Source organism: Emydura macquarii, unplaced genomic scaffold (assembly GCF_026122565.2).
Source record: "Emydura macquarii macquarii isolate MOO-44397 ecotype Brisbane River unplaced genomic scaffold, CSIRO-AGI_Emac_v2 contig_1045, whole genome shotgun sequence".
Lineage (NCBI taxonomy): Eukaryota > Metazoa > Chordata > Testudines > Chelidae > Emydura > Emydura macquarii.
In genome coordinates this window covers 5,743,328-5,761,773 of record NW_027131182.1, presented here as the reverse complement: position 1 = coordinate 5,761,773, position 18,446 = coordinate 5,743,328, and the positions used below count along the sequence as shown (strand labels likewise).

At 38.8% G+C, this 18,446-nt stretch overlaps 1 protein-coding gene across 1 annotated transcript in view; it reads right to left on the bottom strand.

Annotated features, from left to right (window-relative positions):
* The window catches only part of ME2 (malic enzyme 2), a 41,688-nt gene extending 23,444 nt beyond the window's left edge, over positions 1–18,244 (bottom strand). Inside the window, exons 1-5 of the mRNA XM_067545405.1 lie at positions 18,125–18,244; positions 10,226–10,347; positions 3,359–3,492; positions 1,456–1,605; positions 663–738 (exon numbers count right to left, since the gene is read on the bottom strand). Coding sequence (XP_067401506.1) covers positions 663–738; positions 1,456–1,605; positions 3,359–3,492; positions 10,226–10,333 — 468 coding nt within the window. The 5' untranslated portion in view covers positions 10,334–10,347; positions 18,125–18,244. The remainder of the gene's footprint in view (positions 1–662; positions 739–1,455; positions 1,606–3,358; positions 3,493–10,225; positions 10,348–18,124) is intronic.
* Positions 18,245–18,446: the final 202 nt, after the last annotated feature.

Sequence of the window (18,446 nt, the reverse complement as noted above, 5' to 3'; positions counted from 1 at the left end):
TTTTATCCAAGGAAATAGACAAAGTTACCTCAGTATCTGCAGAGTTCTCCTGTAATTGCCTACAGTCACTATAGGAATCACCTATCTAGCTGCAAATAAGTACTTAATTATCAAAGGCAGCTGACAAGTTTTTAAGTACCATCATTTTAAAGGATATGATTTCATCACAGCAGTCACGGATTCTGTGACTTTAAGAGTCCTCTGTGACTTCTTCGGCTTTAGCCATGTGCACTGGGGTGGCAGAGGCCCCTGAGGGTGGCAGCCACTGCGGGTTGTGAGGGGGAAGGGGAACTGATGCAGCAGAAACACAGGCATGTTAAGAAACAAAACCCGATTCAAATGGAACTGTTAAGAAAAAAGTGTTTTGTAAATTTGATTCTATACGGTGATGATCACAACTAGCATAGAGAACATAGCTGCATAGATCTGCAGCTTTCACGCTGTAGGTCTTGAACTATAAGCTTGGATTTAGAGAACAACCCCACACATATGGATGTGCAGTACTCTTATAAACTCTATTTGCTGTCATTATCGTACAATTGCCATGCATGCATTATTTAGCATCACCAGGTCTCTCAATAAAACTATCCCCTTTTTCAAAAGATGAGCTGGGATTCAAAAAAGAAAAGACAATTAGGAAAAGGACTGTTGTGGCAGTATACCTTAACATCAGTTTCTGGCCAGTTGTCCACAATTGACCTAATATGACCTCTGTCTGAGATAGAAATAAATAATCCTCTGAAACAAAATCAAAAGAGAAATATTTTTATACTTGATAATTAAAACTTCCACTCTGCTTGGCAAAAAAAGGTTTTAAAGACTACATTTTTGATGCTCATTCATTATAAGTTTTGCAATTGTTTAAACAAAAGAATATTAAAGAGACAATGAATTACAATTACAATTAAATCTATACAACTAAGATACCACACTAGATTAAAAAGATAAATGTAGAGTAATAAAGTTGTTCACAACAAGACCCGGATTCTGTACTCTCATGAGTCAGTCTGAGTCGCACAAACAGGGCAGGGCGGCCCTAAAGCAAGTGTCGGTAGAAATGGCAGGACCATCCCATCCCCCACAGGGATGACGGATCAGTATAGAACTGGTGCCTGTAGGTGTATGGCCAGAGCTTCTTTATGCCCCACTGATCGCTGGCTGCCATATCAGCCACGGGAAGCTGGCAAAACTCAGAGCTGTTTTTAGGTTGCTCTAAGTTACACTGGGAGACTGGCACAGCCTAACAAATATCTGGCCCAGGATCAGAGGAGTGGAAAGGTGAGCTTTATGCTATCTTTGCTGAACTGTGCTGTGCACTCCTTATCCACAGCCAAGGATTTAGCCAAAATCTGCAAGTGAAAGTGTTCCGTATAAATTCTGAATTACAGTATAAATAAAAACCATACTTAAGAAAATTACTGGCACTTATTTCAAAAATAAAATTATTGTCCTTACTTTGGTCTCCTAAAGATATGTCCATACTGGGAACAGGCTAGACCTACTGTCGGTGTATATACTATTGGCATTAATCTCTCAATATCATCTTGTAATATTCTGTAAAATAACTTCTCATTTCTCTCTTGGATTCCCATTATGTAGATATACCTGTAATCAAACAGGAAAACAAAGCAAAAGAAGAATTAGGTTAAAATGATTTGCATCCATTTATTTAGAAACACACAGTGTGAAATGTCACGGCACTAACCAATTTGCTTTAGGTTTTTGTATTTCATGTATTTCCTTCCCCAACTCAACCCTGGCCCTGAGAAACTGATGCAAGATGGAGAATATAGACATAAGCAACCATAAAATCTAAGTACAAATACTGGATATACTGTACTGTGTATGGTAACAAACCAACTGATGCATGTACACTATGACAGGAGATCATCTCCACCTCCACCTCTCCCTCTCCGTTGCCACAACTGATTTGCAGTTTAAAGGTTGATTAATTTTCTTGAGGTTCTTAACGTTAGCATTTCCTAACCTTGTTCTTTTTTAAATGAAAAGTTCTCACACTGAGAAGTTTTGAACACTAAGCAGAATCTCATCTGTGTCCTCTGATAAACAAATGAGTGGACTGACATTTAATTGAGCAAAAGAAACATTTCATTTTTTCTAATATGATGACTGAAAATACCTTCTGGATTTAAGATATTAATGGGAATGTTCCTAGTTTAGAATAGAAACAAAAGAGCATCCCCCAGATATCTTTCTATAGCTTTCTGATGTCAAAATGGAAGTTGTAATGCAAAAATATAAAATTAATGCAGTTGTTAATTAGGGATTTGAATTCTGCAAACACCACAGATCTTAAATATTAAAAAATAAACTCTTGAACCTTTGTTTCCTCTCTTACAATTCAGATTCAAAAGAGATTCAGTAAGGATTCATTTTGGGCCATTGGTTTATATTAGAACAGTCCCAGAAGCATTCATAATGGAAACGATTTCATTATTCCATTCCAACAGGCTGTGTAATGCTGATTCAAGTTACCTTGTTCTGTCATCACTGGACTGCAGTAGAAATGTTGATGTGGTCCTAATATAAATCAGTGATAAACTCCAAATCATTCTAGTTTTTCACTGGCTTTAGGACATAACATAACATAAATCAACTGTAATTTGATAAAAACGTCAAGCTATTGCAGCCAACTGGAGCATCCTTTTAAAAAAAGTATTTTCTATCCTGAGAGTTCAAAATAAGAAAACACACGAAAGGATTAATCATGAAGTGCCTGTGAAATGTTAAAACGTCTTTCATTTCCCTCTAGACGTAAGTTAATACACATAAAATTAAACCCTTTATCACTGTTCCTGTCTGATTTTTAAGTCCTAAATTGATGTTCTTTCCCCACATTTTTCTGAAAATCTCTACAAAAATCTGAAAAATTATACATCTAGGTTCTGAGAATCTGCCACCCAACTCATCCATAACATAAATTTCTAACACATAACAGAAAGGCTGCCAGAAACAGAACAGTAATGTTTCCAACAAGATGCTATAATGCTAGGGCCTGATCCTGCAGTCCTAACTCAGATAAAACTCTTACTGAAGTTGACAGAAGTTTTGCCTGAGAAAATACTGCAAGACTGGACCTTTAATTTATGTATGTTCTTTTTCACATCATAAGTATGGAGTAACACAAATGTCCTCCTTTAAATCAACACAAAACCTACATAGTTGCAGAAGTCTGAGTCATAAATACAGTTTGTATTAATTTTAAAAAAGAAATCTGCCAGTTATAAAACCCTCTGGATGCAAAAGATCTGCCTTGATATTATAATAAAATAGATTCTCTCAGATTTTCTTAAGTTTGCACTACACATAGGTAAGGAAAATACTGATTAATTCTTACTTTTCCAAGGAGTCACTCATTTTTGCTAAATTCTTATGGAAGCGTAGGGCCTGAATGTCTTGTGTCTCTATTTTAGGAGGTAAAAGCCCTTGGAGCCCAAGCATTTGTCTTTCCTGTAATGTAAAGGCCATGCCCTGAAAACAAAAGGGAAAAAAGTTAGTTTATTGTATTATTTATTTAATTTTTTTTCAGCTAAAGTAGTTGTTTTGTTTAAAATGTAAATGTATCTATATTTATGACTATCCACATTTTTATGATGCACATCATTACAGTTTCTAAGCACCTCCCAAATATTAATGAATTAAACCTCACTACTCTGGGAAGAAGGAATTCCTATCCCCACTCTACAGTGGGGGAAACTAAGGCACAGAGAAGTAGTTGTGTTCTTGGGCAAATCATTTAAAACAGTGGCACAAACAGACACTGAACCTAGGCCTCCTAACTTCCAGTCCTGTGCTTTAATCAGCAGCACATACATCCTACTCCACAGCACATTTCTCCTTTAAAACTGGATTACATCCAGATGGAGATTCCTTTGCAGATATACTAGACTCAAGTGATATTTGCTTCTTGAAATGTTCCTTTTGAATATTCCTGTTTGGAACATTTCTCTACACACTTCTGATAACCTATCCAGCCAAAAAAGTTATCTGCAGTGCTCTCAGACCTCTGTTGGGATAGCATCTCAACCTGAAACCTTCCTTTTAGTTAAGGATAAAAATTATCTCAGTCTTTTCAATTGTAATCTCCTACTACAAAAAAAGCTTTAGCCTCCTCTATCAGTTGTAATAGATTAAGTTTCTGAAGGGTAAAAAAAATAATAATAAAAAGATCCCAAAATATCCTCAGTTGTACTAATCTCAGATGTATACAAATGTCTATGAGTCCTCAAATATTTTACTTCTTGATATTTTGTTGAGAAAATCCTTACCAGTAAATTTTAAGTATCTAACCAGCAGTATAGATGGCTGGTGGTTGTTGTTTGGTAGGACTTAACCTTCAGGCTGGTAGATTTATTGATAGTAAATTATCTAATGAATTTAACCCTTTTTCAGTTTGAGAGTCATTTGCAAACGGATGCTGATTTCGGCAAATGTACTAGTGATTCTCAAGTATTCAAATATTTTACGCAAACAAATTTCAGCCTCTAGTTTACTTGTGAATTGTTCACTTTGACTAGTCATCGTTTTGTTTGTTTGTTTGTTTTTTAAACTAAATTCAGAATTTTTTCTTTGTACTTCCTATGTCGTACTTTTAAGGCACTCCACAGAGGTAAATGTATCCTGGAAAGTTATGTGAAAATGAAATGTGCCAGCATAGATGTCAGATAACTCCTGTTTTTCTGAACTGTCCTCATAATTAATTACTGTGCGGCAGTTCATGCCCTCTTACATGACCATCCCTCAAACTCCACATTTATCGTCAATGAAAAAGGTGCGGAATCTGAAATTAACAACTGGTAAACAGTAACAATATTTTCACCATATTTTAGGCACTACAAAAGCAAAAGCAACATGAAGATTCTTGATGTCAAGGAATAAAAAAACAACTTATCACTTCAGAACGTATATAAAATATAGATCAATTACGTCTATCCAATTTTTAAAATACACTGTAACCCTCGAGTACCTTTAGTAGTGCCTTGGTAGTCCAAGCTAACATTTTATCCATAACCATACGGAAGTATCCCACCAATGAAAACAACATTATCTCTGTCAAAGTTCTTGGGTGGGTCCCTTAAAGATTTACTTAATAACCACTGAGACCATAAATACTTAGGCATGACATTCTCTTCATTTCCCTGTGTAAATGAACCAGTGACCACAAGTCTTCTGGTTCCTTAATACAAAAAGCTCAGGGCTTGTTTGATATATTTTATTAATAGTTACCCACCTTTGTTTATGTGACATTCACTTTTCCCCTCCAGTCCATAGACATCCTAGAGGTTCAGTGTTGCCTGAGTCACTGCGGTGTTAACACGTTGGAATTTTTTTTAAATGGCACTAAAGTTTTCCACACTATATATCTGGACAAACCAAGTCTTCACATTCAGATATACATCTTAATTACTAGTCAGTCCCTGAAGCCAACACCACAACACTTTAGCTATGTCCACTCTATTCACTCCTTCTCCCCTTCCCCAACCCCCCAAAATTAGGATAGGACAGCACTATCAAGATCCTCCAGGGACCTGCCATCACTTGTTTTCTCTCATATAGTATGCTTTTTGACTACCCTTTCCCCTTCCTTTCCTAATCTCACCCTCTCCTCCTTCCCAATCTGGCAGCATGCTGCTCGCCTCCTCAGAGCTGATGATCACCCTCGGTTCACAATGACTTGAGAGGCCTAAGCACCTCTTAGAACGTCGCAGCACTAGGCCCCTAAGGGTCACTTTCTTTAATTGACCCCAGCCTCTCTTCTCTTCTCCAGCTCCAGGTGTTCTTCTCCATTACCCTCTGCCCTGACTTTCACCTAGATTAGAGTCCTAATCCTCTTTCCAATTCAGAGATGCAAGAAGGAGAGGTGTCCCTTTTTAGACTGTACCCTCAGAGCAGGGACCATCTCTTCCTGTGTACTGGAAATCACCCAGCACAGTGGGGGGGGAGAAGAAGGGAAGGGGGTACCACAATCTAAATAGTAGTCGGCAAATATTAACTGCGCTTCTACCTGTCATTACAACAAAGACCACATCCTGCTTCAGAATCAAAATGGCACTTGGTTCTCTTGCTGACACCCTTCTAGTGAAGCCACAGGCATTTCTCTGCATTCTGTACTGTGCTTTCAACCCAAAAACTCTTTGGCACAGAGACCTACCTGTTCTTACTCTGGCCCTCCTGGTTGACAACTACTACACTAATCAAATGGTGCTCCAAAAATCTGATTTATAACATTGAACTCATTCGCTAACATGAAGGTGACCAGGTGAGCAGAATTCTGCAAGTCTGATTATTCTCATACCATTAGGTAAGAAGGCTTGGCATTTTTTGAGGGGAAAAATGGAGAAAACTGATATGTGAGAATATATCAATGGCTTTTAAAATTATTACCAGTGGTAGGGGTTGGGTGAATACATTTTGTACCAGAGCTGATAAATGCTCATGACCATTTTGCAAAGCTAGTATAACTGATGATTCTTAATTACAAATCATTCAAAGTTCCTGATGATATGTAAATACAGGATACGCCAGAGCTTTTTTAACTCTCTTTTTCCAAGCCTTGTATTTCTTCAAAAAAATAAAAGCCCCCTTTAGATTGAATAGCAGAATACAATAGTGAGCTCTCATTTTAATATTATATCACTTCCATAAAATATTTTACAGCACATTAGTACATTGTAAAGAGATCTCATTAAAAACAAAAATAAAGCTCAGCCACACTTGTCAAAATATATGAATAAAGTACATTTTGCAATGGATGGTGTATTTTTGTGTTTTGTGTGTGATCTGTTCCTCAGTTCCCCATCTATAAAATGCAAGTAATAGCACTTCTCTACCTTACAGGCGTATTGTAAGGATAAATACATTAAAGATTATGAAGCGTTTTGAGATCTACTGATGTGAAGAGCTATAGAAGAGCTGGGTATTATTTGTTTTAATCATGCTTGGTTGCTTACTTGCTAATTCACAAAGTTCACTGTTCCACAACACGTCTCCAGTCATCAGTGAAAATTAACAAGGTTCACTACATGAATGAAATGTTTATATTATGTCTCACATAACGTTTATAGTCAAAGTTGACTGGTCGCATAAACACAGCACAGGAAATACATTGTGATTTCCTTCCTTTCCCCATATTTTTAACTTAATTTAGTGCTTGTGGAAGGTGCTGGATTGACAACACTGATGTCACAGAAGATATAAAACACCAGTGTAAGCTTCCCAGAATTTTCCATCTATGTGCCTCACATCCTGACGTGACGCTACGAGGTAATTTGGTCTCTGTGCCCAATGCTTAACCTCTCTGATGAGACTTGCACTGCAAGGATGCCAACTGTTATTGTTAAATATCTGTTTGCTTGGAACTAGGCAGAAATCACACATCTACTTCACAAAGGCCACCAAACAGCCATAAGACAGCCAGTGGTAACTCCCACTTATTAATGATCTAGGCTGAATATGAACCAGTCACTAAGATGCTAAAGTCTCTGCATACCAGCACTGATCACCTGAGCCATCCAAATCCTTTCAGACTTATTTCCAAGCACACGCTGATTTGACAAAGCTGAAAATTGCAAAGCTGAAGTCACTAGCATGATGGATTGTAACTGTTCGACTACCATTTCATCTTGACTGTATACTGTCACTAAAATACTCACTTGGAGGGGTTTTTTTTAAACTGCTGCTCTTCTAATTGAATCATCTTGGTTGGTTTTATTTTCCCCTGAAACAAGGCATCTGGCCAACAAAAAATTCAGCAACTTTGAGGTGGATGACTGCACTAAGGTAAATGAACTGTAAGTTGAAGCCTACCTACATGTTTTTGTCATGTCCAACACCTTCTTAAATAACTAATGAGAACTAGTTGCAGATTAAACAGTTTATCGCCTCTTTACATTTTGATCCCCTCAAGAATGGATAATAAATCCTCAACACAACTGAGGCAATCTTTAAGTATTATAGACCTAAGTATGTTTTTGATCTCAGGAATAATCTAACCCCCTGCTAAACAATTATTTTCCTTCTTATCATCGTTTCCTTGTCCTCTTCAATCTCTCATTCTGTATCCATCTGTTGCCTCTTCACTTATACTTAGCTCTTTGGGGCAGGGACCACCGTTTTGTTCTGCCTTTGCACATTGCCTAACATAAGGAGGTCCTGGTCCATGACTGGTCCAATATAAATAGTAAACAACAACATTTATAGTTGCCTACCATAAACAAATGTATTTGGTTAACTATATTCCAAGGAGCAAATAAGCTTAGAGTAATTTTTGCATAGCAGTTAACTCTGTCATAACAAAAGACCTTTAAGTTAATTAATTGTAATTTTGAGTCCTTATCATAGAGCAGTTCTGCGAAATCAAACACCATGGAAGAATGTAAGGATATATTTGTGCAGTTACAGTATGTTCTGCTATTGTTTGGCTGATGTGACACAGCTATTACCAATACAGCTCTTGACCTTTCCTGGGCTGCTCTGACAATAGAACTCGAAAGCTGGACTTGAAACAAACAAATTCAGTTAATTTATGCATTTGGTACCTGTGGGAACCAGTTCATGCAGGAAAAGGTCAGAGCAAATAACTTCTTGGGTTTGCTAAGCAGTCAAGCTGGTACGGGAGCTCTGGGGTGGGAAGTTTAATGGTAACAAAAGGTAGGGGGGGTTGGGATATGGGTCCGCAAATGTCCGTAATGACATCAATTGGCATCATACAACTTTTAATATGACATTTAGTCCACATTACTATGGTCCCAATTCCCAAGTCCCACATGTTAAGGGAGACAAAATATTAAGTAAAATAAGTGAAAGACTGCAACACAACCAGACCTGCCAACAAAAGGTCAGACAATGAGATAACAATTTCAGCAGTTTCACAGCAATGGATACTGAGTCTGTTATTTATCCATTAATCAGGTGCTGCAGTGCAATTTTTCCTCACACCACCCCAGTCATTGGTCTCATCTCCAATACAGCAAGACAGTCTACAATTATCACAGAATCATAGAGTTGGAAGTGACCTCAGGAGGTCATCTAGTCCAACCCCCTGCTCAAAGCAGAACTAACCTCAGCTAAATAATCCCAGCCAGGGCTTTGTCAAGCCGCACCTTAAAAACCTCTAAAGATGGAGATTCCACCACCTCCCTAGCTAACCTATTCCAGTGCCTCACCACCCTCCTAGTGAAAAACTTTTTCCTAATGTCCAACCTAGACCTCCCCCCCCTGCAACTTGAGACCGTTGTTCCTTGTTCAGTCATCTGCCACCACTGAGAACAGCCTAGCTCCATCCTCCCTGAAACCCCCTTTCAGGTAGTTAAAGGCTGCTATCAAATCCCCCCTCATTCTCGTCTGTAGACTGAACAAGCCTAGTTCCTTCAGCCTCTCCTCATAAGTCTTGTGCTCCAGCCCCCTAATCATTTTTGTTGCCCTCTGCTGGACTCTCTCCAACTTGTCCACATCCTTTTTGTAGTGGGGGACCCAAAACTGGACACAATACTCCAAATGCGGCCTCACCAATGCCGAATAGAGGGGAATAATCACTTCCCGTGATCTGCTGGCAATGCTCCTACTAATGCAGCCCAATATGCTATTAGCCTTCTTGGCAACCAGGGCACACTGCTGACTCATATCCAGCTTCTTATCCACTGTTACACCCAGGTCCTTTTCTGCAGAACTGCTGCCTAGCTCATCGGTCCCCAGTCTGTAGCTGTGCATGGGATTCTTCCATCCTAAGTGCAGGACTCTGTACTTGTCCTTGTCCTTCCTACCCCTTGAAAGGCGGGATTCAAAGCTACTATCACTGATATAAAATATTGGTCTTGAGTTCAGTGTTTCTTGAAATAGTGGCTACTAAAACCAAGCAGGGATTAAACTAGACAAAAGCAAGACGGTAATCAGAAAGGTGGGATTTTTAATTAATGATGGGGGAGGAAATATAAATGAATATGTTATTATGCCATTGGAAATCAGGGATTTGCAGGAGTGGTGATGACAGAAAGCCTTTGTTTCTAGCCCTGATATCATAGATCTGAGACATTAAACTTGAAATCACCACTGGATCCTCAGTCTTGTATATCTTTTTTGGCACTGATCCAGCACTGAACAGAACAAGTCCCTGACCTCACATCAGTATAATTTTTAATTCCAGAACAAGGTCCACAAAACTGTTACTAACTGGAGATAAGATATTTGATAAAAGTATACTACTAACCTTGTTTGTTCTTGGGTTTAACATCAGCGGCTTGCCTTTTTCTTTTGTGTGTACGGTGCGACATGCCAGTGCACAGGGAGTGGCAACTACTCGTAACCGGGAGAGCATTTCTTATAGTTCACCTAAGAAAAGGGTGATAAAAAAAAATCAGATATAAAAATAGTTAAACACATGTACACATTTTTATGTCTGCTAACATGAGAGGGAGAAACAGACACACATCAGATAGTGCTAGACTGGGGAGACCTAGGCTTATAACTAATACTATTTTGTGGCAGCCAGTAAGAAGAAAGTGGAGAGTATCTCTGTAGAAGAGAGAGAGAGGGTATGTCTACATTGCACTGTAAGCCTGTGAGTCTGTGGGATGGTCTGCGGGACCCAAGCTCGGTGTTTCCAAGCCCACACTACATTATAAACCTGGGTTTACAATTGCTGGAGTCGAGCCTCAAAGCCGTGCTAACGTGCCCATACTGTACTACATTGACCTTCTGCCTTGGGTCTGTGGCTTGAGCTGCAGGCACATTGCAAAATAACAGGGCTTGGACCTAAGACTCAATGGGAGTCAGGCTTTGAGCCAGGGTCAAAGACCAGGGTCCTAAGACCAAGCCCAAAGAGTTTGCTGACGTAAGTCAGACTGATTTGTGTGTGGACAGAAGTGGTGCTTGGGCTCAAATCTGAGTCAGAGCCTAGGTCTCGGTAGACATATCCCAAGTGGACAGAACACTGGAAAACTCGTACATTTATCATTGTACAGGGACAGTATTCAGTCAGCATGTGCCAAGAATTACCTGATATTTGCAGCCTATACTGAGAATAGAAAATAGCTACTGGCTAGCATTGACCAATGAGCCTGCCACCAGCGTTAACACCAAGGAGGAGAGCATTATGTAGGATAGTACAGAGAAAGGAGAATGTAGGCTGAATGTCAGGAAAAGCTTCCAGAGGGAGAAATATTCTTCCTGCACAGAAAAACCGGTGTAATAGTCTCCTAAGGGAAGTAAAGGAAACCCTGTTACTTAGCACATTTACAACTAGATAAGAGAAAAACTAATATATGTAAAATAGGGAATAAAGAAGATAAACTAACAGAGCTCTTCCACCTCTAGATTCTTTTATCTCAGTCCTAAAAAAATGGAGCGCTACTGAGATAACTGCTGGGTATAATTTTCCAGAGCCTCTTTGAAAGATCCTATTAGTGTTACCTAGAGCCTAATCCTGTGAAATGCTGAATGTCCTCAGATCCCACTAGGTTCAATTATTATTATTTGGACTGTGGTTAGACTGTAAGATCTTTGGGGCAGGGATTACCATTTACACATGTTTGTACAGCACCTAGGACAATTATAGGCCTCTCAGTGCCACCATAATATAAATGTTGAATAATAATTGCAGCCCCAGCGGCCCAAAATAGGTTTGTGGCCCCATTGTGCTAGGAACTGTACAAATACACACAAAGATACAGTCTAAAGAGTTTTACTGTCTAAAAAGACAACAGATGAAGGATGCTGTGTTAATAATCATCAGAACTTCACAGTACCAGACTAATAGGTAGCAGATTTTTGTTATATTTTAATGCTTTGCTCCGGTATTACATCAAAGCCAGGCTTTCCCAATCAAATATAGAGCTGGGTTAGCTTTCCCATGTGCCATCATACAGCATACGCAATTGTTTAAGCTAGCAATAATATGCTCCCAAGATCAAAACTGAATAATAGGTTGCAAAGGGAGCTCCTACCTAGTATTACTGGAACTCCATGATTCCCTGACCTACCTACATGCTCAAATCCTAAACAAATGTAGACTATCAAAAGGAGTGTAAGCAGGTTTTGAATAGCAAAATGCTACCTGGTTTGATTTTTTTAAAATTGCTTACAGATGGATCACAAATTACATTAGGGAATGACACTATCTTAATCAAACATAACTTCAATATTTGTAGCAGCAGTTATAATGTCTTTTAAATTATCTAATCAGCTGTTAAACACTATATGATGGAAGGAGGTACCATAAAGAATAATCTGATGATAACAATTTCCTTGAAAAATGTTCAAAAGTAGCTAACAAAATGCCTAGGAAAATTATCTCCCTTCCTGCCCTTTCACAATATTTTCATTTCTGCACCGCCCACTGCAAGTTATAACGGAAAGCGATGCCCATATACACAGCAGCTATATTCTGTTTCTCAATCACTGCTCCTCTGTTTACATGTACATGCCTTTAAGAAAGTTTGATTTGAAGCACATATGTGCAGTGGGTTTATTGTAAAGTTTAATGTTTGCAGACAGAAATAATGGAAGTTTTGTTATCATTAAAAACAAATGTTGCTTTTAATAGAGTAGCTCCACATGAAACTAGGTGGTGGTGGACAAAACTCAGCTGGCATGTCAGAATTAATCAACAGTGCTGACAAAAATAACTTGATAGAGAACAGGATCCGATAAAACAAAATTAAATTCATGCTACAAAATGGTCATCGTTTGTGCATGGCAAATTTAATTTTGAGTACAGTTTAAATTCTGGCCACTTGTTTGCCATTATTATACAATTTTCAAATCAATGCTCTCTACGTAGGAAGCTAAAAATGATTCAACATTGCAATGCAAAAGTAACACTTTATACACATCCCATCAGCACTGTCTGATGCTGGTTTCAATTTGTAAATATTAAATATCTTAAACAAGGAAGTAAAATTAAGCCAAACAAAACACCCAAACTCTTTGCTGTAATTGAATTCAATTACCTCACTGCAATGAATGAACACTTGTGAACAAAAGAGTACTCCCTTCCCTCTTTTGAATGAAGGAGATTTAATTCCAAGTACTGTATATCCCAGTAAAATCTGACTGGACACTTTTTTGTCCTGAACTCTCCTCCCTCAGGCCTATTACTTATTCATTTCTTTTTCATCCCATCTCTCTTCTCATTCCCATGAACTGAGCTCCCTTGCTCTATTCTCTTCAATTCACTTCATCCTTTACAACTCACATGGAACTTTGCATTTTAAAATCAAAGGCCTAAATATTGTCCCACAAAACTCTTCGACTTCAATGGGAGTTGCAGATATATTCAAAGGCAAAATTAAACCTCAAGATTTAAAAAATATAAATGAGAACCATCATTATTTACTTCTCTATAAAGGAGTTTGTTAAAACAAACAGGCCCATGTGGGCATACACTCCAACTGTGCCAACTGCAGGATTGGGCCTCTATAAAATTACAATTTGGATTTGCAGCACAACAGCTGTTCAGATGAAGAACAATCACAAGGCAGTGCTAATATCTTTTAGATAGTTTGTAGGTTGGTGCTGGAAAGTTTTGTAGAAGAGTGAGTTTTTAAAAAAGGGATCTGACTTGAGGGGGTGATGTTTTGGTACATAAGAAAACCAGGAGGAGGAGAAAAGTCAATTGTGGGGAAAAATATATAAAAGGAAGTTTAGAAAGAAATGAAAACAGAGATGTAAGCAGAAGTGGAGTTGTGCACAGGGATAAGAAGAGAGAACACGGGAACTGAAAGAGGAATAAAAAGTCTGTCTAAAACCTATGTCAGCATAATCAAAACTAGACATTTTTTCCTTTCACTTTCAGTAACTAATAGTGTAGTTAGCAACAGCCCTAAACTGAATTGTGTTATACAATCAGATTTGATTCAATATAGCCAGTAATTTTTGGCATAATATTGCTTACATTTTGGGTCAATGCTTAACTGAGTCTACATTTTTCAGCATATTGGATGACTGTTTTCTGAAGTGGAGTATCTTATCAGGAGGCAGGCCAGTTCAAACTAATTATTAGCATTATACAAGTGCACTTATCTAGAAGCCAATGTTTTTGTTAGGACAATTATGGATTAGTTAAATTTCAAAAGCTATTTTTAGGGAAAAATATTCATTATACTTTTAAAGGTACAATTACATTCCCAAATGAGTCATGTAGTTCACAGAGTCAATTAAAGCAAAGTCTATTTCAATTAACATTGAAGCTATCTGGGTCAGGATTTACAGCTTTAATACTTAGTAATATGCTTCAGCAGAGTTGTAGTTCATGTTCCAAGACTTTGAAGCCATCCCTCAGTTTCACTAATCATAAAAATAATATTTCAAATATTTCTTCCTATACAACATTTCAGAGTGCTGGGATGAGCAAATGAGCATAATTATCCCTTTAATATACAGGACAGGCTTATCAATCACTGGAACTAGAAAACATTTATTTTAAATATAGAGTGCAACTCTCAATTTAAAGGATTGAACAGGCCAAGCTGAGATTCCTGAGTTTCTATAGGAAAACAATGTTTTATTACACACAACCACCTTTGGCCCAACCAGCGTTATGTCACATACATCAGCAGCAATTGTTTTGTGAATCTGTACAGACCTGAACCATAGCACAGGTATGGAGATTTGGAGTGTAAGTATGACACTCTCTCTCTCTCGCTCGCTCGCTCACTCACACACACAAAGCAGACTACAGTTAGGAAATTGGGCGAGTTCCAGGTCTGAATGCCCTTCCCTTTAGAGGTCTATTTAAAAAAAAACAAACCAAAAAAAAAACTTCCATCCACCTAGTAGATTCCATCAGGGCTACTTCACTTGGAGAAAAGTGCTTTGCTGAGAGCAAGAGATGGGGGAATTCCCATTTCATTGCAGGGTAGCCTTAAATTACATACATGTATGTATGAGGAAGGGAGCCCAGCGTTCATGTTTGGGAGTCAAGTGTTCTGGATCCTATTCCATGCTCTATCACTGATTCACTCTGTGACACTGGGCTAGTCAATTTCAACGCTGTGTGCCTCAGTTTCCCCAACTACAGATTGGGGATATTTAGGTACCTCTCGCAGGAGTTACAACACAATTTTAAATGACATCTGTAAAGTGCCTTGAGATTCTCAGATGAAAGAAAGCACTATTTAGAAGGTATTACACAATGCATTTGCAGATGGTGACTGTTTCAAACAGCCATTGTAAGCAATTGTTAGACCTCTTTTCACTTTATCATTGCATGGTGCAACGAATCCAATAACAGGTCTTGAGTCTGCAACAAGGGAGAAGAAAAGCAAAATTGAAAGTATTTATGTGGGGAACATCCCTCTGACCTACACAGTTTGAGACATTCAGCACAGGAAATACAACCAGTTCAATTTTTAAAAAATGACTGAAGGATACATGGAGACTTAACTACTTTTGACATAAGGTATAAGCTAGAGTTCTCACAGTCCAAACAGAAAGAAGTACTACACCATTTAGTCTAGAGATATCGAGAGGCTCATAAAAGTTCTTATCTCACCACACAATATGAGAAAAATCTTTAATAGAGTAACTGATCTGGCAGTTACTGCTCTGTGGTTCTTAATGCAATTAACTTACTAGGTGCTAAAACAGCCTTGTCTTGTATCAGCAGTGCTATTTTGTAGAAGGTGCTGTTCTGTTTTACGGCTCAGTCCTGCATAGGCTTATGCATGTGCTTAACTCTACTACCACAAGTAGTTCCACTGATTTCAATTGGAAGACTCATGGTAGGAAAATTAAGCACTTGCATAAGCATGTGAAGGATCGGTGCCCTAGTCTGAAGAATTCTCATAAAGACAGTGGATTGTTAAACTGCTCATGAGGCTTCCTCCAAGAGTGAAGGGCCTTAGAATTCAGCAGAACCAGCATGGTTTCACTGCAAAAATGGAACTGGATAGAGACAGCAAGTTTCAGAACAATGTTCTGGGGTATTCCCTGGGGAATCTGAGCACTGCAACAGACAGGGACGTTTTGGAGAGATGGGTGGAGGAACCAGACAAAACTAGAGGATCCATGGTCATTCCCCACCTGTTCCAGTAGCAGCTCCACTGCAAACCCATGCTTGGAAGAGAAGATACTTTTCTGCAGAGAAGCCCAGAACAGAGCCTAACTATTTGGGTTGCATGCTAAAATTAGATGTAGCCTAAATAGCAGCAACATGGGAAGGATTCAAAGTATAAGTAAGGCTCAGTCATTCCAATCATACTAAACAGCCAAATACTTCTTTTTAAAAAGTGTTCCCTTCTGAATAACAAACAGACTCTGAAAATACCCACTCAAAATTTGATACCAGCTCATGCAACAGCTGGAAATGTTCCATTGTTACTGCTGAAATGGAAACCTCTGTTGCTATCTAAAAGAGAATTTAATGAACATCCACCGAAGCACAGCATACTATATATGTAATGACAATTTTCTTTTTCTTTTATTAGTAGTAGTATTATCTTAGAACTTAAGAGCCCTATGCATAGGCTAAGGCCTCATTTTGCTAAGCATTGTACAAACACAGAACAAAAAAGACAGTCCCTGTCCCAAAGAGCTTACAATCTACAGTCTCATGTTCTTGATTTATATGAGACAAGCTTCTATTTCCTTGTCAGGTATCACCCAGCTCATATTACACTATTATGTTATGTTACACTAACATGTTATTTCCAAGGAGTCATGATGAGTGTAGAAAGCCCTTATATATTAAAAAGCTGGGCATACCACACACAAAGCAGATATTCAATTGTCAGAAATCTTATGGTAACGTTTTTCTGGAACAAAGAATAGTTCTTCTACTATAGTTTCATCCATATATTAAATGCAGTACAGTTTCTTTTAACTGACTGCAGGTGAATGCTATTACTTGACTATCAGTTCTACTCATACAGAACACAAGCATCTAAACTTACAATGTAATAATAAGATGAAAGCTAATAAGAATGCAACAGTGGCATTTCAAATCATCACTGGCATTTCTTTTACCAGATAGACAACAACAGGTCAAACCAAGGTTTGCAAAAGCTAGTTCTAAAAATATCAACCAGCCTAATATTTCCTACTCAAAAGCTGCATCAGCATTTCCACTCATTATGAACTTTTACTTTCAGGGCTTTATGGCTCTGCCATAAAAATTCACTCCAGGCTGAATGTCAGCACACAAACTGTCAGCTCAGGGGCAGGGCTTCAGACATTTAAAAAATATATAAGCCCTGTGCTTTAGCAGTTTAATATTTCTTTTCACTCTGACCTGACTCAAGAGGTTTCTACTAACACCAGCAAAGTCTTGCAACTGATTAGTTTGTCATTTTCATCCTCACTTTTGATATTTTTTGGGGGGAAAAGAACATGAATAACCAATCCATTTTACTGTGTAAACAACATACATCTTGTTTCCTTTCATAAAAAGATTAAGTTGTTGCCTATCCAGGGAACTCACCTGAGACATACACACTCCCTTCCTCACTGAGCAGAGGGAGTATCAGATACCAACAAGAGGTACAGAAAATTGCAGAGAGCTCTCATAGTTACTCAAACAGTTTCATCTCAAGCAGCAGCATTTAAATGGAGTAGTTTGCAGGAAGTGGAGCAAGAACAAAAAGCCTTTGTGGTCAGGAGGAACGGAGTGGATGGTACCCACCCAAAAGGGGAAATCATTTTCAGTGCAATCTAACTGCAGGATCTATTCGCTCTCCAGAAGCATCTTGTGAGTCAGGGGATTAAGTCATCCTTAGTAACAAGAGACACAGAACCCTCATCATCCTACATCAGTGTGAACATAGCCTGAACGGGCAGCAGCAATGCCCCTGTTATAAGAGAATGGAGTAAGGAGACAAGCAGGGTTTATTATAACAGAAGTGCCCCCTATGAGGCTGGTCTGTGTGCAGCAATCTGTGACTGCGATACTGGATAATATCAGCCCAGGCTTCAATTTAATTATAATCTTGACCATAGCCTGAACCAAACACTGTAGCTCTGGCCCATGCCACACACACATCAGGGAGCAGACAGGATGACCTAGAACAAGGCTTCAAAGGAGGAAGAAATTCAGGAAGGAAATGATCAGGAAACCAAAATGGGCACTTAAAAAAAAAATAAAGCTCTTAATATTACAAAGGAAAATAGTTACCAGAGCAGGAGCTGCTCCCTCTTCCTCCTGCCCGCTGTATGATGCTGTCCCAGGACTTGAACCTGCCTCTATCGTTACAGCACCAGCCAGCAGCTCCCCTCAGCCAGACCTCCTTCCCCCTCGCTCCCGGGCAGGGAATGAAGCAGCCAGAACAGAACCTGGGAGGGACACTCCAGAGGGCGGGGCGTTGATTCTGACTGACAACTCAACTCAACCAATGAGAGGTGGCCGCTGGATGACGCTCTTCTACTCGGCTCCCGAAGTTGCCGGCAAGGAGGTGGGGTTGAGGGAGCAGCTAGTGAAGATGCTAATAAGACCAATA